Raw genomic sequence first — 23,574 nt, 5'->3', positions numbered from 1 at the left:
ACAGCCTACTCTGTTTCTTGGGTCTATAGCAGCCTTAGAATGTACAAACAAGGGTGCCTCATCTCTCTGGCCAGACCAGACCTTGATTATTTTATTTTTATAATGAAAACTGCAGGACCCCAAGAATCAGAGATGGGTCAAAGGGCTTTACTTACCCTTCACTCCCTATCGAATTACCAAAGTTTCTAGAATTCTACCTACAGTTGGGATTCTTCAACTTTCTGAATGCTTCTGGGGCTCAGTCTGAACTGGCTTCTTCCATGAAACAGAACAGTTGATAGAGAGATGCCCTCATCTTGCCCAGGTGAGAGAGCCTAGGTGAAGAAAAGACATTATTCTTACCTCTTTTTTCACTTTGCATGTGGCGGAAATCATAGATCCATGTTTCTCTGGGTTCTATTGATATTATAGAAACATAAAAGAAAAGACAAGTATGACTTCTAATTAAAGAAGACGTCTATCAGGGAATTGGTATGTTTTCCTCTTTTATCGTAGATATGCAGCTTATCTTTTGGAAGGGGCATAGAGGGCTTACCATTTTCTTACGAGCAATTGGCAAAAGATGCTGTTCATCAATTCCATTGATTTCCTTTGAAAGGAAAAATATCTTCACAGGCTAAATAATGTTACAACTTTATTGGGAGGAATTTTCCCAAAGCCCATGATTTTTTCTTTTCCTTTCTGTTTTTTTGGTTTTGCTCTGTTTTTCTAATCTTCAATTCAATTGTCTTTTGCCTTAAAAAATAAGACCAGGGGCTTCCCTGGTGGCGCAGTGGTTGAGAGTCCGCCTGCCGATGCAGGGGACACGGGTTCGTGCCCCGGTCCGGGAAGATCCCACATGCCGCGGAGCAGCTGGGCCCGTGAGCCATGGCCGCTGAGCCTGTGCTCCACAACGGGAGAGGCCACAACAGTGAGAGGCCCACGTACCAAAAAAAAAAAAAAAAAAAATAAGACCAACATATTTTGAATTATTTCCAAAGTAAACAAAAGATGTGTTCACCTTCCTCTTGACACAATGAAGAATGTGTTAAGACTTGCATTAATTTAAACCTAGTAAACAACGTTGTTGGTTACATTTGCAAATTTGCTAAAAGTAGGTAACTTAAAATAATGAAAAAAAGCCAGGGATATGATTCAGTGTTGCCAAATTACCAAAGCTATTTGGAGAGCCAGAAAGAAATGCATTCTGATACTGCTGTATTATTTTCACAATAATAGAGGGGAAAAGGAACCTTTGTCTACAGTTACCTTTGACAATCTTCATTAATCTTTAAGATTCTTTATTCTTTATTCTTTATTCTACTAAGAGACTGAATTCACTCAAAAGTCTATAAATATTGGCAGCAAAATTAACTGGTATCCAGATAACCTAATCCATCTTCCCTCTTTAATGTTAGTGGAACTGAGAAGGAAGAGGTGTTTTCTTGGTATGAAATTATAGATGTGTGTGGATTGCCATATATTTGAAAAGAAAAGAGATGTGTTGAAGGGATTGGCAAGATTAGAAAGCAACTGGGACAAGTTTAATCTGGCAACCTCACAACTGTTGTGGGGAAAATAGGACTGGGCAGTAGCCCAGGCCACTGGTGTTCCAGGGTTTTGAAGCACTGGGACCAGGTCCCTCTTTTGTTTGTTGGCAGTTACCAGTGTCCATTGGCAGCCCAGCTGGTTGCTAAGAGTTTATAGAATGAGCATCTTGGAGATTTGAAGGTAAGAAGAAGAGGGCAAGGAAGGCAACAGGTGGGAATAGAGCTGTCAGTACGAACTTGACTCTTTCCTCCCAGAATCATGAGAATGGCAAATAGCCAGAGTCCTCTTATTTGTCCTAACAAAGAACATTCTGTTTGATGGTTTCAAAGATTACCAAATAGCTTCTTAAAATGTACAAGCAAAAACCTATGTTTCTGGCCATCAGAATCTTCTTTATCTGATCTTCCTGATATTGAAATATTTATGCTGAAGAAAAAATCAAGAAGTTTTGAGAAAGATCTGAGAGAGACACCTTATGAAGGTTAAGTGACCGATCAAGTGAATGTGACTTCCAAAGAAATATTAAATCTCTCTTGAGTCTTTCTGAAACGTTCTGTATTTCAGTGCTTTGGTATGAGATACTGGTACAAGAAACACCTGTGCTGTTTTTCCCAACAGTAAGACCAGATTCCGATGGATCCAGGAGAGCAGCTCACAGAAGAATGTGCCTCCCTTTGGTTTGGATGGCGTGTACATATCAGAGCCTTGTCCCAGTTACTGCAGTGGCCATGGGGACTGCGTTTCGGGGGTGTGTTTCTGTGACCTGGGGTACACTGGTAAGGCTGCAGACATGTCTGATGATTTGTTTGTAAAATATTCGTCTCTAGTTACTATATTTCATGTTACTTCTTCCAAGGAAATAGATTCTGAGTTTATTCTTCTTTAAGTCCTAATTGTAGGAACTTGTAACCCAGGCAAATGAGGTGCTGAGATATTTTGTAGTTTTGAACTGCCTAAGAAGGAAACACATGACAACACAAATTTCATTCCTAAAGTATATTTATTTATTAGTAATAGTAAAACTAATTAACGTCGCTTGAGTCCGTACTTCATCCCAGGCACTATAGTAGGTGTTTCACCTCATTTAATTCTAGCAATAAATCACCCTATAGTGTAGTACTGTTATTGTCCCTGTTTACGCTTGAGGAAACTGAGACACAGATAGGTATAGTAACTCTCCCAAGGTCACAAAGCTAGGAGTTGCTGGAGCTAGGCTTCCAACCCTGGCAGCCGAGCTCTTCACCACTTGGCTGCCTGTGCTCTTTACTTTGCTTTGATACAAAATGTAATTGTATACATTTAAAGTAAAAATCAACTTATGAAATGATAAACCCAAGACTGCCAAAAGAGCACTTTACACGAGAAGTATTTTCTGACCACAGTCACCCTTGGATGTTGCTACAAGCAAAATAAAAAGGAAGCTGAGATTAAAGAGTAAAATCGGAGAAAATATTATAAGCTCCGCAATCTTTTTATAGAATTTTTCCTGGAGGGAACTTCAAAGGATCCTTCCCAGCCTTTCAGCACTCTGCTCTTCATCTGGTGCGTGACCAAAGACAAACATATGTTGTTGCAGGCCTTCTGCAGAGAGTGCCGTCACTCGTGGTTTCAGGGTGTTTCTTTTAAATCTGGGATTAACTCCCCTTATTGATCCACTAATACAAAGAACAAATGAACCAATTTTGTGGTGGACAAAATCTATTTCTCAGTTTACACAGATCCTCTGAGTAACAAGAATCATGGAAATGTGTGGTTCCTGATGTCTCTCTGTTTAAAAATTTAAAATTATAGGAGCAGAATAGTGTTTTTGATGTTAGAAGTGATGGCTGTATTTCAGGCAGATGATTGGGAGATTCACATTTTGATGTGGTTTCTTTCCCCTAACACCTGTGGCAATGCTTCTTTTGCCCATGCACTGAATGTACCTTCCAATGTCTCATGCTTTTAACAAAACCTCTCTCCTGTGTATTTCTTTTCTCGGAAGCCACACAAGGAACCTGTGTGTCTGTTGTCCCTAATCACAGTGAGATGTTCGACAGATTTGAGGGGAAGCTCAGCCCGTTGTGGTACAAGATAACCGGAGGCCAGATTGGAACAGGCTGTGGAACACTTAACGATGGCAAGTCTCTGTACTTCAGTGGCCCCGGAAAAAGAGAAGCAAGGACCATCCCTCTGGACACCAGGAATATCAGGTGAATAGTGAATTGGTATACTTCTCCATGAACATAGTACTTACCGTGCCATGTGTTCCAACCTACAACACTCTGTTCTGTTATTGAGGGTTTACATAGTAATGTTTCTCTATATAGATTCTGATATATAAAAATAAAGCATAACTTTATAATAAAATAGGCAGTTTCTGCAAAACTTATACTCCAATTCATTAATCAGCATACAGTCATCACCAAGGCCTGTGTGTCTAATGTATGCCAGCTTGGTTTTCTAAAGTTCTGTGTTATTATGAAGACTATTTGGTATTAATTTTAATATATGCCAGGAAAAACAAAGTATTTTTTTCAACTTTAAATTCTGTGTCCAAAAATGTCATGACCCCCATTTATCTAAGTTTATTTGTATTCACTTATTGAAAAACTGTTCCAGAAATTTAAAATACCTACACTGACACCTACTGGTAAAATAAATAACTGCTTAGTTTTAAGGGCAAATGAAATAGTAGCACACCTAAAATAAAACTGTGTGTTTTTATTTTTAATCAAACTATTTTAGAATTGGAAGAAAGGAAACTAAATAAATGTTTGAAACTTTTAGACCTTCTTCTCACTAAAATCCGGGGTTCTGTGTCATAGTTTTTCTGCCTCCAATCTCTTTCCCTTCCTTCTGAGTCCTTCTCACAGAGGTGTGCCTGCCATGTAGGTTGGTTTACTGTGGACTGAGGAATGGTTTACATCACACTGAGTGTCAGTTGTGAAAAATTAAACCATCTAAGTCTAAATCAGTAATACAGGTAACTATCTGGCCCTAAACAAATACAGCATTCAACTTTTTTTTTTTAACAATTTTTTTTGTTATTGTTGGCTACATTGGGTCATCGTTGCTGCGTGCGGGCTTTCTCTAGTTGTGGCGAGCAGGGGCTACTCTTCGTTGCGGTGCGCGGGCTTCTCACTGTGGTGGCTTCTCTTGTTGCGGAACACGGGTTCCATGCACACGGGCTTCAGTAGTAGCAGCACGCAGGCTCAGTAGTTGTGGCACATGGGCCCTAGAGCACGCGGGCTTCAGTAGTTGCGGCGCGTGGGCTCAGTATTTGCGGCACCCGGGCTCTAGGGCGCGCGGGCTTCAGTAGTTGTGGCACACAGGCTCAGTACTTGTGGCTCGCGGGCTATAGAGCATAGGCTCAGTAGTTGTGGCACACGGGCTTAGTTGCTCCACAGCATGTGGGATCTTCCTGGACCAGGGATTGAACCCGTGTACCCTGCATTGGCAGGCAGATTCTTAACCACTGCGCCACCGGGAGGTCCCAGCATTCAACTTTTTAATGTTAGATTTTTCCTCCTGAGTTTCCAAGGATAGTATCATCTCAATTTAAAGGAATTCCCATTTCAGTGATTTCACTAAATCATATCAGACTGTCACAATGAAGTGGAATTAAACTGTTTCCTTTTGTTTCAGTAATTATTCCAGAATAAAATTAATGGTCATATTAATTAACGTTTTCAAATGGTTACAGAATTAACTTACTATATAATCTTTGTAGTTTCTGTTTGTCATATGCCCTTCGAATTTAAAAGTAGTACCTAAGAATTATAGGAGTTTTACTTTTTAATGTGTCAAAATACAAAGGGCTAAATCTTCTGAGCTCATCTATTTGTAAGTAAACTGAAGTGTTTTGGGATTTTTTCCCCCAGACTCGTTCAGTTTTATATACAAATTGGAAGCAAAACTTCAGGGATTACCTGCATCAAACCAAGAGCTAGAAATGAAGGTAAGCTGCTATATTTCCATAGAAATTACAGTTACTACTAGCAAATTAGTTCTTTCTCCTCCCAAAGTTTGGCCGGGATTTTGTAAACTGATACACTACCTTAAATCATTCCTTCTCTTCTCTTCTCCATCAATGAGTGGGTAACTACATAGAGCCTTGGTCTCTAAGATTCCTCATCCAGATCCTTAAGCCTGTAAACAGGGAAACCTGTTCCTTTATAACTTTACACGGGAGGAAACAAAATTGCAGAGACTTTGACATTCAGCACGGTGTAGGTCTAGGAACTTGTTTGCATAGGGTATTCCTGAATGCAGATCATACTCTGCTTCCTGCCTGTAAGCATCCTAAGGGTACTGGAATCCTTTGGTGGAAGGAGCAGTTCTTGTAATAATAAACATGAACTTTTACTGAGTACCTACTATATGCAAGGCACTGTACCAAGTGTTCTATCTGTTAATGCATTTAATCCTCACCGTACCTCTTTGCCATAGGTACTATTATTTGTCCTCTTTTACACATGTAGAAGCTGAGGCACAGAGAGGTCAAGTAACTTACCCAAGATCATTCAGTCAGTACGTAGGTGAGCAGGGAGTCAAACCACTCATGCTGGCTCTAGAGCCTACGCCTTAACCATCATGCACACTGCCTCTCTCCTTACCCAGAACTCTACTCTCTGTAGGCATCCATACCATCTTCCGCCTCCGTGATTCAGTGCTGAAAGAAATTCATAAGGCTTGAAACATACATAGGTGGCCTGCAGTTGCTCTACAGATATGACGGGATTCCTTAAGGGACCCCGCATATGAGTTGGTTCCTGGTACAAAATCCATGAGCTTCTCAGATAGGTCTTCCTCCAAACATTGATCTCGTGAATAGCATGTGAAGAATTTTGCAGCTTCTAAATTTGTTATTCTCTCAGGCATGACTATGTAAAACATATTGGCTTAAACACTATAGTACCTGTTAGTCAATAGAACTACCAATAGCTCTGTTCATCAATTCTAAATGTCCTTAGCCATATCCTCAGTAACTGAAAGCTTCCATGACTTTTTCTAAGTATCTCAGTACTTTAGGAATTATCCAGATAATCTGTTTACTGAAGCAGCAGTCTAGAAACTTATATAGACTATGTTGCATTTCCTAATCTCTTGAAAAACATTTATTAAGAATCTGCTCTAAGCTAGACACAGTTCTAGGTGGCACCGATACAGTGTCACTGAAAGACGGATGCATCAGTCATGATGAGCTAGGTTATGCTGCAATAACAACCCTCTCAACCTCTGTGGGTTAAAACAAAAAGGATTTGTCCTTTGTGCTGCATTTTCCTCATGGGTCATCTGAGGTCCTCATTCCAGCACCCAGGATCATGAAACAGCTGCTGGGGAGCTTCTGGATGTTGCCAGCCATGTGGCAGAAGGAAAGAGAATGTGTGGTCATGGGGACAAGAAATGCAGACTACCACATGCCAGAATGGGAAGAACTAGTGGGGCAATAATGAGCATAGCAGGCAGAAGCCCTGCCCTTAAGGGAACTTACATTCTAGTCAGAGGAGTCAGAAAATCAACAGTAAAGAAAAGAAATAAGCAAGATGTTAGATTGATGGGCTAGACAGCAATAAATAAGCTGATGAGATGGAAAGTAAACTTATGCAGGGGGAGATGCAGATTTCGATAGAATGGTCTGGGAGGGGCCTCACTGAGGAAGTGGCATTTCAATTGAAACCTAAAGGGTGAAAAGGAGCCAGCACAGGAGGCGCTCAGGGGGAAGTTTTCCAGTCAGAAGAAACAGCAAAGGCCACGAGGTGGAAGAGAGTTGTGGTATTGGAGGAACAGAAAGAAAGCCAGGTGGCCTGGGGCACGTGAAGGTCGAGGAGTGCTTGGGGGTTGAGGGGCAGGGGCCCAGTCAGGCAGGACCTCGCTGGCCGTGGTGGGGACGTGGGGTCGGAATCCACTGTCGGGGAAACCAACTGGAGGCTTTTAGGTCAGGTAGCGACGTGACCTGATGTACGTTTTTACAGGATCACCCTGCAGAAACAATACGTAGTTCAAAGCAAAGGAGTATTTCTAGAGCACATTGTCCGCCCACCCAGAGAACAGGAGCTTTGAGGGATGCAAAGGTAGATGGGGTCCTGTCCCAAGACGTTGCTTACTGATTGGAGAGTCAGAGCACGTTAATGTTGTCCTTAACCCTCGTAATAAAATTATTATGTAGGAATAGTCTGTGGTTGGCCCAGGGTAGCAACTGTGTGCATGTGCATACGTGCATGACTCTTCTGAAAATGACAAATCTGTACCCCTATTTGTATATGAGAAAAAAAGACCCACTCTGGCCAGAGTACAGTGGGAAGCATCCACTTACTGACCTGAAGCTCTGCTTTATACTTAACCTCTGATTACAGATGCTCTTGTCTGCCCTGTTGGGCTTATTCCCTTAGGAGTCCTTTAAGAACACAACTTTTTCTCAACGACTCTGAGCCGTTTTCTTGAACTCACTGCTGCCTGTGTAATTTACATCCCACAGGCGTTCTCAGTCTTTTATTGAAAACTGGTTGTTAAAATGTAAATCTGCCTAAATCCTTGAACAAATCTCTTCTAGTGATGAAAGTAACAATTTTTTACATACTCAAGCTGAAGCCTCAATTTACATATTTGGAATTAAAATCAAAATTAGGCTATTTTCAATAAGACTGGGAAGATTGTAGATGGAATTGTAATTTAAAAGGGGAAATGTTTTATGTTTCTTAAAACACTCAGTAGATGAGCTAAAATGGCTTGGTTTATTCAGATGGACAGTGTTTAGATGACACAGCTAAAGAGGCTCAGTGATTGATATAAAATATGGATATTGCTGTTTCCCTGTCTTGCATTTCTCCATTCTTTCATACTTATCTGCCAGGCACTTAATTGTCCTGCAGAATTGGGGCCCTCATCTCTGTAGATCTTGTGGCTGCCTGAAGGTATAAGTGGCACTCCTGAAAAAGTTAATGAAGAGAAAGGCAGCAAGCAGAAACCAAATGGAGTATGGACCTCTTGAGCTGTGTTTCTCATATCCTTGTGTACATCTGAATCCTTTAGGAGGCTTTCAAATGCAGACTCTGATTCAGTAGGACTTGGGTGGTATGCTGCGTAACAAATTATTCCAAAACTGAGTGGCCTAAAGCAACATCTGTTATCTTCTAGTTTCTGTGAGTCAGGAATTCAAGAGCAGCTTTGCTGGGTGGATCTGACTCCAGACCTCTCATGAGACTGCATACAAGATAAAAGCCAAGACAGTGCAGTCATCTGAAGACTCAGCCAGGGCTGGAGGATCTCTTTCCAAGATGCTCACTTACATGGCTATTGACAAGAGGCCTCAGTTTCTTTCAGTGGACCTAGCCATAGGCTGCTTGAGTGTCCTTACTACCTGTCAGCTGACTTTCTTCAGAGCAAGACAACCATGAGAGAGCAGGGAAGGAAGTGCAAGCGCCTTTTATGGCCTACTCTCAGAAGCCACACATTGTCGCTTCTACGATATTCTATTAGAAGCAAGTTACTGAGTCCAGCCACACTCAAAAAGAGGAGAATTAAGCTTCACTTTTTGATGGGAGGAGTGTCAAAGAATTTGTGGACATGTAAAAACACCACAGGTAGAGCCAGTTCCCAGGTGATGCAGGCACTGGTCCTTGGACCATAGTTTGAGTAGAAGGTGCTAAAGGACCACCAGTGAGATTTTAGTCTTGTGATGCTTCATTTCGGGTACTGTATCTGCTTTCTGAATACGTCACCCAGATAACTATCTAAATTATTCATTTTCTCTCCCTCTCTCTCTCTCCTATGTTATTAAATATAAACCCTATCAAACAAATTAATATCCACAAGAAAAACTATATTTTGAGAAAACATCGAGGGTTGGAGACTGGAGTTTTCTCAGATGCTCCTCACCTTGACTAGAATAAAAATGAGAAAGAGCCTAGCTTCAGTCTTCTTCATGAACTTTGGTGTGGTTCTCTCCCTTCTCCAACACATGGGTCTCACCTCCACCCACTGAAGCTCCAAGTGCGCATGTCTGCACGCATACACAGCATACTGCCTCCCCAGAGAGTTCCTATTCTTTGAGCTGTTTTTATCCTCTCATCAAACACGATGATTTCTTCTATTTTAAATATGGTAGGATTAATTCTCCTGAGATTTCCAATTTTTTTGCATGTTAGTCATTATTATTTCTGGCATCACCCCTTGTCAGATGTGGTGACAATAATTCCATGTAATATCAATTAACCTTAAAAGGCTTTCTTTTAGTTCTATATTTTATCATATTATTTCTTGAAACTTAATTTTAGTAAACTCTTTGCTATGCTACATGACAGAGGGATTGAGATGTTCTGGTTAGTCAATAATGAGGAAACTAAAAAGTTATTGTAAGAACCATGAATTATTACAATTACAAAAAGGTTAGAACATAATAAAATTAATATAACCAATACAACTTTACTGAACATATACTTTCTGTGAATACTCAGAAAGCACTTCAATATCCCCAGTCATAATTATGAATATGCAGTGCCAGTCTTAGGAATAGAATAGCAATTAGATAGATGCCAAGAAAGCCCTCTGGCCCCCTATCAAGTAAAATATACTTTTTTTATTAATTGCTAATGATCATATATATATCCTGTTGATTCCTACCATTTCATCATTAGCAGTTTTTTCCTTTGCATTCAACATTACCCTTTCCCTGTGTCCTCTTTTAAAGGAAAACTTTTTCTGGGATAGGTAGCAGGAATAGCACACGAAGTATCTTGAACTTTAATGTGCATTTCCCTAAATCACACCTGGTGACAGGCAGAGGGAGGCAGGGTAGAAGGGATAAGTGAAGGGGAAAGGTGACACAGAGAAAGAAAGGTAGAACTAGAAAGGTAGAAAGGTAGAGAAAGGAAGGTAGAACCATCGGATGGGAGTGAGTTCCTCTGCTTTGCTATTTAATAATTTGTCTTTATTCAGTCTTCAGTGACCAAGGTCTGACAAAGGGTGAAGTGCCAGTAAAAATTCTATTCTGCTTAATAGAATTTCAGATTGGGCTGTGCTTCCTATCTGGTACATTGGTGGCAAAGAGCACTTCTTGATTTTGTACTGGGAGACTGAGATATTTTTTCTGAGCACATAATAATGATATGAGACTTTGTAAAGTTCAGGACAGAATCTAAAATTCAAATATGTAATCTGGAGTGGATTTTTATGTCCCCCTTACCAACCTACTCTTCACTCATACAAAACTGAGTGGTCTTTAAAAGAGCTTATGTATCTTCCCCCTCCACTTCCTAGGAGTCAGTGCATAGAAACGGTCAAGAAATTGATGAGCCTTCAGGTCTACTAATTCATTGCTTGGAAGTTAGATGAATGTGCCCTCATCCTATGAGATGCAATCTGAAGTTTCTCCTGCAGTCTTGCCATTTCAAATAATACTGTTCCTTGCCTCTTTTGCCTCTAGGAGAGCTGTCTAAGTAACTGGATTTATGTCTTTTAACTCAGGCCTTGTTGTTCAATATTCAAATGACAATGGGATACTCTGGCATTTGCTTCGAGAGCTGGACTTCATGTCATTTCTGGAACCACAGATCATTTCCATCGACCTTCCACGAGAGGCAAAGACGCCTGCCACAGCTTTTCGATGGTGGCAACCCCAACATGGCAAGTTACTGCTCACCCCAAGTTTCCCGGTAGCATTTAGATCATCCAGTTAAAGCCACATTGTACCGTGTGTTTCTTAACTTGCTGTCAATTTCTAGATAATTTGATTTAAAACCACAGTCATAAAGATATTCATATTGCTATATAATGAACCTTCTCTAACTGCCTTTATTCATCTGATTTCAGGGAAGCATTCAGCCCAGTGGGCCTTGGATGATGTCCTTATAGGAATGAATGACAGCTCTCAAGCTGGGTTTCAAGACAAATTTGATGGCTCTTTGGATTTGCAAGCCAACTGGTATCGAATCCAAGGAGGTCAAGTCAATACGGACTGTCTCTCTATGGATACTGCTCTGATATTCACTGAAAACATAGGTATACATTTTCACCAGATAAAGGGAGAATATTTAATTAACTGGAGGATTAAATTACCTAAAACCCAAGAGCAGATTCTCTAATGCAAAACTGTGTGCATAACTGCCTGTACTGAGGGGGGGATCTTGGAAGTAAAGACCGGTGTCGTCCTTTAGTGTAACTTGTTGAGCCCAATAACAGTTTTTGCAGGAACTGTCTTTCATGGCATGCATAATATGACTAAGGTTTCTTAAAAGTGGGGCAAAAGTACCTATCTGAAAACATTCCCATGTCTCATAATTTGCAGAATTACAATTTGCAGACTCTCTATTAGCCTGTCTCAAGGTGGTAAAGCTTTTCAAGTTAGCAGCCTTCCATATTTCTGAGTCTATGCTAACTAGATAAAAATAGTCAACATGAGATGAAAAGCCAAAGCACACGTGAGACACTATAGATAAGACATGATTTTTGTTTGCCACTGAAAGCATGATGAGCAGAAACACCAAATAAGAAAAGAGCGCGATTATGTGCTGCCATTAAACTTTTCCTTTTTTGTAGGAAAACCTCGTTACGCTGAGACCTGGGACTTTCATGTGTCAGCATCAACTTTCTTGCAGTTTGAAATGAGCATGGGCTGTAGCAAGCCCTTTAGCGACTCCCACGGTGTACAGCTCCAGTATTCTCTGAACAATGGCAGGGACTGGCATCTTGTCACCGAAGAGTGTGTTCCTCCAACCATTGGCTGTCTGCACTACACAGAAAGTTCCGTTTACACCTCCGAGAGATTCCAGAATTGGAAGCGGATCACTGTCTACCTTCCACTCTCCACCATGTGAGAATTGTCATTTGGCTACATGTCAGAACTTCAGTTTTCTGTCACCTAATTGGGAAATATGATGCCGCTTGGCAATTCTATTCCTCTCTCATGATAATCATGCATGGAGTATACCGGGGGGGAAAGAAAAGTTCAAGGTGCTTGGGTAACAATTTTTAAATGTGGTTAAGAGTTCCGAGAGTTTGCCAAGGCTGAACTTTTCTGTTCTGCAGCAACGTGAAGGCTGCCCACCAGATTCAGTTTTTAAACTGTTGTAAAAACAAATATCTACCCAATAATCAGACTGATACTTATCCACATGAAGCAGTTTGTGAAATCATCACAAGTGGAAGAGTATCCTTAGGTGTTTGGGTTTTTTTTAATCTCAGTACCGGAATAAGAGTAAAAGGTTCGTTCTTTTGGGATGCTCGTATCCGTTTACATCTTTCTTCCCCTCCACAGTATTTCAGATCGCATTCAGGTGTTATATTAGGGCTTACAGCAGGCTCCCGCTTTTGTGGTTTAGGCATTTGCATAATTTGGGGATCTTTCTAGGAACCAGTGTGTACTATGGTGGGTGGTAGAGATTGTACCATCCTGAGGCTGCTCCCCGCACGTCCCTGTATCTCCCTCCCACTGCTCTGCTCTGAATTGTAGGCAGATTGGCCTCTGTAAGCTGCATTTGCCAGCTGCATGTGTTTGCTGGCTTCCTGATAGATTGAGAGAGTAGCAGATACTGGCAAGAAATTGGAGGGTGGAAATAAAGTTAAACCAGGGTGCTCCTTCCCCTCCCTTTCTATCTCATGTGCATCTTGGCCAACTTCAGCAGCTCCAGCTCCCCCGAGATGTCCTTCCATGTGACACTGGCCCCTGTGCACTAACCTCATCTCCTCTTGTGTCCCTCCATCTTTGGACTTGTAGTGCTTCCTGACTTTGTTAAACTCTGGTTTCCTCACTGCCCCCATGCTCTGCCATGAACTGTGCATCCAATTCCTTGTGTTAAATTCCCTCTGTGTTAAATATTTACAGTGGTTTCCATTTTCCTGGTTCAATTTGGATTCAGAGAGGCACAAACAAGTGGCAGAAAAAAAAAATACAGGAAATCAAAGCGTTTTAGTATATAACCCAAAATAGTTTCCAGTGGACCCCAGAACTTTAAAGATTGCTAACTTGTAGCTCATTTATTCACTTTATTTTTATTCAACAAACATTTATTGAATATCTATTATGTTTTAGATCTCCGACACAAAATGAATAAGTTGATGCCAGGATCCAAATATATTATTTAGGGTAACAGGTATCTAAACAGTTATGTTATAAAATGATAACAGAAGCAAAACCCAATGATATTATTGAAACACAGGGAGATACTACCTAACTCAGTTTGGGGAGATCGGCGGGAGATTTCTGGAGGAGCTGATGTCTGAGCTGAGTCTAAATGAGCGAGTAGAGCTTGTCTGAGTGAAAAGGGCTCGTTGGGGGGCAGGGGGATATGTGCTGTTGTAAACCGAAATAGAATCCCAGAGGCCAGAAGAAACACGAGTTTGTGGGGAAATGCAAGGATTCCATGCTATCAGAGTATAATTGTGAGGCAATAGGGGAAGATGAGGCAAGGGAAGAGGGCAGACGATGAAGGGGCCGTGTATTTATTAGCAGTTTGGCCTTGACATTGCATGTGTTGGGGAACCATTTCAAGGGTGTTAAGCTGAGTGTTGATGTGGCTAGATTTCTGTTTCAGAGCCACCATTCTGGCAGCTGTGTTGCACTGAAGGAGAATTTGTGTAGGGGAAACTATAGCACTTGAGATTTTACTGTTGGAATTCCACTTCAAGTCAACTGTGTTCTACTTTCCAAATAACTAACAGATTTCTACTGTGCAATCTGTTCCTAACTGGGAGACTGCCGTTTGGTAAGGCTGCACATATTTCTGGATAAAGTGGTCTTCTGACAGTATATTCCAAATAACAGATTGCAAATATAATAAAAAACATGGGAGTACATCACATCATTCTAGTCCTCACCTTTAAGGGAGCCAGGCCCTCAGGAACCAAAATAGAGGCAGAAGTTGGATAGGGCTTCCATTTACGACCTCAGAAACCATTTAGGGAACAGTAGAACAGAGACCTCATGGCAAGACCTTTGTAAGATTCCAACTTATACTCATGTTTATCATCCTCAGTCTCTTTCCCAGTACTGAAAAGTAGTAAAAGCCTGAAAGCAAAAACTAAGGTTCTGCATGTAGTTCAAACACAGAATAAATTGATAGTTCAAAGTAACTCTCCCATCTCACATGTGTTCAGAGGCTCTTGTGTGAAAGAAATGGTGAAATATTTTTAAAGTATATTTTCTACTCTCCTGTTTGTGGGTCAAGAGTAAACAACATCCATTACTTGGTATGAAAACAAAGTGTCTTGAATAAAGAGGGAACTGGAACCCAGAGAGGGCACTTTAAAGGGAAAGAATTAAAATAAATGTTTTTGTGCTTTGAAGGTTACCATTCAAACCAAGTGTGGTTTTTTGGTCATTTTCTTTTGTTTGTTTGTTTTTGCTTAGCTCTCCCAGGACCCGGTTCAGATGGATCCAAGCCAACTACACCATGGGGGCTGACTCCTGGGCTATTGATAACGTTGTGCTGGCCTCGGGGTGCCCTTGGATGTGCTCAGGACGAGGGATTTGTGATGCTGGACGCTGTGTGTAAGTTAATAAAACTGACAGTTTCTTTCTTTGTAATGCAGAGATAAAGATGGCTTCTTGATCTCACGACAAATAATGCCTTTTCTCCACTCATTTTTTTCTTAGGTGTGACCGGGGCTTTGGTGGAACCTACTGTGTTCCTGTCGTTCCTCTGCCCTCGATTCTTAAAGATGATTTCAACGGGAACTTACATCCCGACCTTTGGCCTGAAGTATATGGTGCAGAGAGGGGGAATCTGAACGGTGAAACCATCAAATCTGGAACATCGCTCATTTTTAAAGGGGTCAGATAAGATTCTTCTTCACTACCACTGAATTCCCTACTTCACTCTCTGCTCCACACACATGCATTACTGTTCAGATGATGTATTATTTTATATATAGTTATTGTCTTCTAGGACATATCATGGTTTTAGAAGTCAGGATAGTGGTGGTTTGGGCAGAAGAAAATGAGGTATAAATTGGAAGAGAGAATTGGGGGCCATCTGGACTGCTGGTAATGTTCTGTCTCCTGAGTTGTATAGAAATTACATAGCTGTGTTACTTTGTGATAATTCCATCATGATTTGATACTTTCCTTTATGTAATTTATATTTCAGTAAAAAAGGTTCCATAAGGAACATGAATATGCTCATGTCAACAACAACAACAAAAAATGTTTCCTCTTATATTCACTGCCGTCACTTTTTATGATCACTTAGGCATAAAATTTTTCCTTTGCTTTGGTAATCAGACCTTCTTTACTCTCTGCTGGAATTATATATGTAAAAGTTATATATATACTACTTCTAGAATCTTGACTTCTAGAATATAGCATTTTATGTGTAATTAAGTATCTAACTTAGAATATTTTTTAATTGATTTTACGGAAGGTCTTTGCTTTTTCCTTTCAGTTTCTTTCTTTTCCTCCTACCAATACAACCATTTGGTGACTTTAAGAAAACCAAACATTTAAGCCAAGTTAAATAACATTCTCAAACGTCATTAGTGTATTTTTTGTATTTCAACCTAGATGTTGGTTAGAGGGTTGTTAAGTGATTGTGTGAAACAGTGCTGAGCTGGCACATCTTCATATGTGAATACATGCTACATCCTGTCTCACTCAGCTGGGGAAATCGGCTAATCTAGGTGTGCAAATGAAATCTTTAACAAAAATCTGCATGGGTTTCTGTACATCCTTCATAATTAACACCTAACAGTTAGAAAATTAGACACCCTGGAACTTTTTCAATTATAGCTAATAGATGCTGGCTATCATCCTTGTTTGAATCCAGAATTCTCCTCAAGTTTTAGATGAGATAGAAAAAACACGTTAAAGGTCAGAGAGATTTATAAGTCCCTGAGTGCTATAAGGGGCCAAAAAAATTGAGGCAGGACATTTCGGGGTGGAAACTACTGTTTTTTTTGTGTGTATGTTCTTAAGTCTTGTCTGAGGCTCTAGCTCTCATTACCACTATCTATTTGAAGCAGTTGACAAGACCAAAAAAGATAAAGTCCTGTGATTCAAATATCTTTACCTGATAAAATTTTAAGCAGTAGAATTAAACTGGTCTCTAGATCCTATAAACAAGGAAGACATATAGTCTTTTATATGTTCCCTTTAGCCATCCAAATGCAAGGGCAGCCAAGCATTATATGTGTTGGACATATTATCTATCAGCTCTGCAAGATGCAGAGAGGGCTCAGCGTGTGCCATTCAGTAGGTTGTAGTTTGACCTAGAAAGGTATTCTTTTGTGAAAAAGGAAATGATAGGCTCTTTTTAATGTTTATAGATTCAAGAGTGCTATCCACTATTAAAATAGCTTCACATTTAGCACAATGGATTGCTGAATCTGGAAGAGCATGAGAAAAGAAACATCTGTTTGAACTAGAATATATGCAGAAGCTGGGCATGGCAGTTCCACTGGGCAATTATCGATATCAAGTGCTTAACTATAAACAAAATTTAAAATATGAAAGAAAGATACTTTCATAATTACAGATCATGCCAACTTTCAACAAAATTGCTCCTACAAGGGACTTCCCTTGGTCCAGTGGTAAAGAATCTGCCTTATGATGCAGGAGACACAGGTTCGATCCCTGGTCAGCGAACTAAGATCCCACATGCTGCAGGGCAACTAAGCCCACGGGCCACAGCTACTGAGCTCGCGCACCTCAACTAGAACCCACGCACCACAACTACAGAGCCCACATACCCTGGAGCCTGCGCACCACAACTAGAGAAGAGAAAACCCGCACAACACAAATAGAGAGAAGCCCGCGCACCACAATAAAAGATCCCACCTGCCTCAACAAAGATCCTGTGTGCCGCAACTAAGACCTGATGCAGCCAAAACTAAATAAAATAAGTAAATTAAAAAAAAATTGCTCCTACAAGATACACTATAAAATGGGTTCTTTTATGGCTGACTTATATTGACCCATGGGACCAATCTTATACTCACATTCCATAATCAAGGGGGAAGAGTAATCATATTCCTTTATCTTGACGTTGTCAAGGGATATTTATGAACTGGATCTATTAACTACCCACCTCAAAGCTTTTTCACTGTATTGATAAGATGAAGACGTGACCTTTCCCCATAAGCTTAACCTCTACATGGCGCCAAGCTGTTAAAACATCCAAGGCTTTGTGTTTGTCAGTGCATGAGGCAGAGGGTAAGGACATAAAGACATGCAGTGATCAAGCATCAGGGACTGAGCAGGGCAGTGAGTTATTATGATAAAAGAAAAATAAGACTGGAAATATAAGGCTCTTACACAGCAGCCTTTAATCCAGGAGGTTTGAATCTATGCTTTGTGAAGCTCAAGGATGGGTACAAATGCAGTTGCTTTTTCATTACCATATCAAATAACGCTCAAATTCTAAATTTAACATGAGCTGGATATCTCTCCCCAAACCAAAACATAATTTAATAAACAAAATAATGATATCTTAAAGGGTGGAGGATAAGTTTCAGAATCTGACATATCCAGGTTCAAATCCTGCTCTCATCACTTTTGCAATCTTGAGCAAGGTACTGTCCCTCTCAGATTTTGTTTCCTTATCTGCAACAGGAAGATAACAATATATTCCCCTTAGGAGTGGTAGGTGCTTTTTAAAGGAGTAAAGTGGTTCTTTTAGAACCCAGCCTGTTGTAGGCACTCAATATATGGTTACTATTACAAAATTAGTCCTATTTAAAATTTTTCAGCTATTGAAGAAGGTACTCTATAATAAATGTTAAGAAGAAGAGGAAGAATTTGCTTTCTCTACCTAAGATTCCATTCGGTATTTGTTAGTTGATATTTAAGGAATCGATAGACAGTGTCCACGCAGTATCACACAGCCCCACACCACCAAAGAGCCACTTCATTCAGAGTCAGACCTGAGAAACTGAAAGGCCTGTTTGTACCTAGGACATCTGCATAGTGAAGTTCTGTTTTACTGGCTGTCACCGCAACCCTGTGTACACATGGAGAAAACAAGCTATGGAGCTGTCAATCCCAGGCAACCAGAAATAGTTAATTAGCAGAAAAAATTACTAAAGCCAAGATGATCACTTTCCGCCTTCCTTGGCTTCTCTGCATGAATGGTTCCAGCCCGGGCTTGGGGACTTGCTTAGTTATGCCTTATTTAACTTGACCAACTGGAGGGTGTTGTGTCAGCCCGAATGAGAGCTTCCCAGGGCCGTCACAGCACGCAAATGAGTAAGTTCCTAAGACTCTTTGGAACCCTGAAAAAGTTACCTATTAGCTCCCAGCTTCCAGCAGGAGCACTTGGCACATTTTCCGTCTGTTTCCTCGTTATTCCCCTCACAACATGCTGTGATCAAAGGAGGCTGTTCTTAAAAAGGCCTGTAGACGTGTAATGCTATCATTCTTGCACTGCTTTCTATAAGTCACAGCAAAGTGTGACTTGGAGTTGAGACAATGAAATATTGTTATTTAGGCATACGGAATGAAAGCCATTGAAAGGGGAAATGATCAGTTTTTCCTTCCAAACTGGACCAAGTTTGCTTCTTGATCATTATGTATCATTTAGCTAATGTAAGTCAGATGTATAAAATCAAAGGAAAATAATTCTGCAAATGAAATAAGACTGCCTAACATATGTGTTTTTGTTTACAGGAAGGACTAAGGATGCTCATTTCAAGAGATCTAGACTGTACCAATACAATGTATGTCCAGTTTTCACTTCGATTTATAGCAAAAGGTAAGCCATTTCTATGAGTATGAATTCACTATTTCCCTTCAAGCAAATTTCCCCATGTGTAATTCCTCCTCCACAGAGAAGTAACAGATTTGAGGCCTATAAATTTTGTTATATGGGAGAGCTAACATAAATTTGAGTACATAGTGTTCACAAATGTTCTATAATATATATTCCTTTTAATATAAGGGTAAGATAACTACTTGTTTTATAATAGTTTCATACAGATGTAGTAATCCTACTAGTCCTGTGGTAGTTAAATCTATTATCATGTCCCTGAGTCTTTTTTCCACCACTTCTTTCTAGCCGTAAGAAATTTAAATTTAAAACATTTAACTTTTGGAAACTTGGGATTTTCTTTCACAGATGTGAACAGTGAACCCCAAAAGTCAACTCTGTCATTCTGACCTTTCATATTAACTAACTGATTTTCTTGACAAATAATGCCATTTGGATATAATAAATTCTCAAGTAGATTTTCTGTGTATTCTGAGATTTAAATGTTTGGCCCTTTGTAGAACTGTGATGCCTATAGAATCAAAAAATTTTGATGTAATATTTCCTAAATGAAATACAGAAAGATATGTGTTCATATCTAAGAAAAAGAGGGAGATACTATTGTGTGAAAATGCAAGATTTGGTGTGTGTTTTGAGATATATTTATACAGAAATCCCAACCCATCATCACTTTAAGTTGCCTCGGAAGCATTTGGACTCTAAGGTGTCTATGTGAATATAAGTCAGCTTATGCATCGATGCCAAAAAAATAGTCGAAGATCATACCATTTCCCCCTGTTCATAATGATGTGTTCACGCCTCTGTTACCTTCTTTCTAGGTACCCCAGAGAGGTCCCACTCTATTCTATTACAATTCTCCGCCAATGGGGGAATCACCTGGCACCTGATGGATGAATTTTACTTTCCTCAAATGACCAACATACTTTTCATTAATGTTCCCTTATCATACACTGCCCAAACCAACGCTACAAGATTCAGACTCTGGCAACCTTATAACAATGGTAAAAATGCACATGTTCTCCTATGATCAAAACTGACTGCTGCACGTTAGCATGCTTGCTCCTAAGGTGTGGAGGAAGGGTTTGTCAGCTGAGTGGCTTCGCTGTCCACAGCACCTTTTACATGCTTCGCTTTTGAGGAGTTTCAAGGAATATTTAGCTTTATATATCTTTATCTTCATACTTGACTATGTATTATCTTCGGGCTTGACTCGTAAGTTCTCTTGATGTAAATACAGCTAAATCCTGTCACAGAGCTAAGGTTTTTAAAATTTAATCCAGCTCTACCATTAGGTACTCATCAGTTGTAACTACATTTTTTACTGAATTCATTTAGCAATACATAGTTCTTTTTTTTTAATATGTATGTGTTTTTGTTTTTTGGGGTTTGGCTGCGTCGGGTCTTAGTTGCAGTATGTGGGATCTTTCATTGCTCTAGTTGTGGCGTGCAGGTTTTCTCTAGTTGTGGCACGCAGGTTCCAGAGCACATGGGCTCTGTAGTTTGCAGCACGTGGGATCTCTAGTTGAGGCACGCGAGCTCGGTAGTCGTGGCACATGGGCTTAGCTGCCCTGAGGCATGTGGGAACCTAGTTCCCCGACCAGGGATCAAACCCGTGTCCCCTGCATTGGAAGGTGGATTCTTTACCACTGGACCACCAGGGAAGTCCCCATAGTTCTTCTGAGTATGGCACTTCATTAGTGAGATAGAACAACATTACAGCAAAAGCCATGACAAAGTGAGAGGGACTGACACAAAGCAGATAGTGCCAGGGCTTCCCTGGTGGCGCAGTGGTTGAGAGTCCACCTGCCGATGCAGGGGACACAGGTTCGTGCCCCGGTCCGGGAAGATCCCACGTGCCGTGGAGCGGCTGGGCCCGTGAGCCATGGCCGCTTGAGCCTGTGCATCCGGAGCCTGTGCTCCGCAACAGCAGAGGCCACAGCAGTGAGAGACCTGCGTACCGCAAAAAAAAAAAAAAAAAAAAAAAAAGCAGATAGTGCCTGAGATAAAGTATTCTTATCACATACACTTGCCTCAGTGATAAGCTAACGTGAATGTATAATTTAACAGTATTTTCAAATGGTGGTTACAGAAAACGATTTTACAAATTTGTAATGTTTTATTGCTTCCTGTAATTCTACTAACTACTGATTATAAAGGACCAGACTCTACCAAATAATGCATTTAATGGCCTAAGTAAGCACAGAGACATCATATTAAGCAGATTCTTTGCAGAGGTAACACAGAAATGGATAAGAAAAATATATTTCCATCTCTAAAATTTAACATGAATATTTCCTTTATAACTAGTAAGTCAAAAAATAATTTTAATTTACTGTGAACAGAAAAAATAATCTTGTATAATCACTGAGGAAAAGTCCAAAAAAGAAATGCAACCAGTTTCACAGTCCAGAGGATAGTTGTCTTCATGTTATGTTTGGAATGCTCACCAGTTGTTTTTCATTGTTTTCACCAACTGCTTCCAAAATAAGAAAAGGGAAGAAAGCTACTAGGATTAGAACAGTGATAGGATTAGAGAGGGAGAGGCACATGTGGCTTCATTTAAATCATCAGGTTGTTTCTACAGGCTCCTATTTACAGATCCTTTTTTATATTTTGTAAGAATTCTACTAAAAGTAGGAATCAGTGAAAAAGCATCCTTGAGGAATCTTGTTTCTGCCTGGTATGGTCTTATCACCTTGTTTCCAGTTCAATCCAAGCAATGCTTTACAAAAGCACTGAGCTCACCCTTCTTATCTAATATCTTCCTTAAACACCCTGCCTAAGTCGCTGAGTCAAATTCTCTGACAGCCTAGGGAGTGATTTTCCTAGTTTTCTAATGTTCCCACATATCTTCAACTAAACATACAAGTTTTGAAACGCTTTAAGGGGAAAATAAAGTATTATATAACACAGAATATTTTCTTCCATGTAGTTTTTAGCACCTAAATAAAATTGTGCATCAAGCCAGTGTTACAATGGCCATGATCCTTCAGCCTGAAGGAAGCATGATTCTAAGTCATGGGTTGACTCTAAAAAGTCCTGAGTTAACTCCATGAATAGACTAGTTAGTGTAACTCAGTACTAAATCCACAGGCTGACCACCCATCCTCACAGATTCCGGTATCTTACAGAGTCCCCTAAACCGTGAAAGCATAACTCAAAGCCCACTCTTGTGGTGGAGGGTCCGTAGCACCGCTGTGACGGAAAGGGCAGCAGACTCTTACCAGCCTTCTGAAATTAGTGCAGCTGCTCCATGCAATGTCAATTTAATAGCACTGAAACTTCATTTTTTTACACTTTAATCAGTGTAAACACACTGTTACCTAGTTTGTGCTGCTTTGTCTAGAAGGCATCTGTTAAACCGGTTGTTACTGAGTTCCTTCTGTCCTTTACTTTCTTCCAATGAGCAAAAATGTCCGTCTGATTTTCACCATTGAAAAAACTTGCTTTATCCAAAAATGCCTTAGGTAAGAAAGAAGAAATCTGGATTGTTGATGACTTCATCATCGATGGAAATAATTTAAACAACCCTGTGATGCTTCTAGATACTTTTGACTTTGGGCCCAGAGAAGACAATTGGTTTTTCTACCCTGGTGGTAACATTGGTCTTTATTGCCCATATTCTTCCAAAGGAGCACCGTAAGTACTTAATTGAGAAGGTAAAAATAAAACCCCTGCTCTATACAGGTCACAATGATCTTTTGCCTAAATGGATTCCTTGTTGTTTTCTTGTATAACAGCGAGGAAGATTCAGCTATGGTGTTTGTTTCAAATGAAGTTGGTGAGCATTCCATTACCACTCGTGACCTGAATGTGAATGAGAACACCATCATACAATTTGAGGTACTTGATTTTGTTCTATTAGAAATGCTTTAAATTTTATCTTGAACAAAAGCTAGGAAAGAGGAGGAAAATCTCAGATGATTTCATGCATGATGACTTTCCATTTTTGTGCAAGGACAAAAGAGATTTTACATCATAATTCACTTTTACTAGCAGAACCAATTGTCCTACTAAGGTTTATTTCTGAATTTTGGTCCTTTATTTATGACATAATCTCCTCACCTACTACAATGGGAAATTGTCAAAATAGATTATTTCAAACATTATAAAAATGAAAAGGACCATACTATTCTAGTATTATTATAGTCACAATTTTTATATATTACTTAGGATCCAGGTCAATGTAACTATACCATGCCAGCACATTTATATAATATTTATCATGGTGTCATGAATTTTATAGATAAAATAATACTATACTGTTTCTTATAATTTCTGGGTATTTCATTAATATTCACGGACTCCGTATATTTTTCAAGACAGCAAACTAATAATGTATAAAAGAAAAACGTTTATATATTTC

The 23,574-nt window shown here is 39.9% G+C and overlaps 1 protein-coding gene across 1 annotated transcript in view; it reads left to right on the top strand.

Moving 5' to 3' along the window:
- Positions 1–23,574, top strand: part of RELN (reelin) — a gene marked incomplete at both ends in the record, with an annotated part of 529,938 nt that overhangs the window by 435,326 nt on the left and 71,038 nt on the right. Inside the window, 12 exons of the mRNA XM_079711605.1 lie at positions 2,149–2,306; positions 3,515–3,722; positions 5,394–5,470; positions 10,978–11,136; positions 11,323–11,511; positions 12,049–12,322; positions 14,858–14,998; positions 15,104–15,281; positions 19,109–19,193; positions 20,027–20,209; positions 22,676–22,847; positions 22,949–23,051. Coding sequence (XP_079567731.1) covers positions 2,149–2,306; positions 3,515–3,722; positions 5,394–5,470; positions 10,978–11,136; positions 11,323–11,511; positions 12,049–12,322; positions 14,858–14,998; positions 15,104–15,281; positions 19,109–19,193; positions 20,027–20,209; positions 22,676–22,847; positions 22,949–23,051 — 1,927 coding nt within the window. The remainder of the gene's footprint in view (positions 1–2,148; positions 2,307–3,514; positions 3,723–5,393; positions 5,471–10,977; positions 11,137–11,322; positions 11,512–12,048; positions 12,323–14,857; positions 14,999–15,103; positions 15,282–19,108; positions 19,194–20,026; positions 20,210–22,675; positions 22,848–22,948; positions 23,052–23,574) is intronic.

Source organism: Hyperoodon ampullatus (assembly GCF_949752795.1).
Source record: "Hyperoodon ampullatus genome assembly, chromosome: 9".
NCBI lineage: Eukaryota > Metazoa > Chordata > Mammalia > Artiodactyla > Ziphiidae > Hyperoodon > Hyperoodon ampullatus.
The sequence above is the reverse complement of the archived record's forward strand: the minus strand, read 5'-3'. Positions and strand labels throughout refer to the sequence as shown.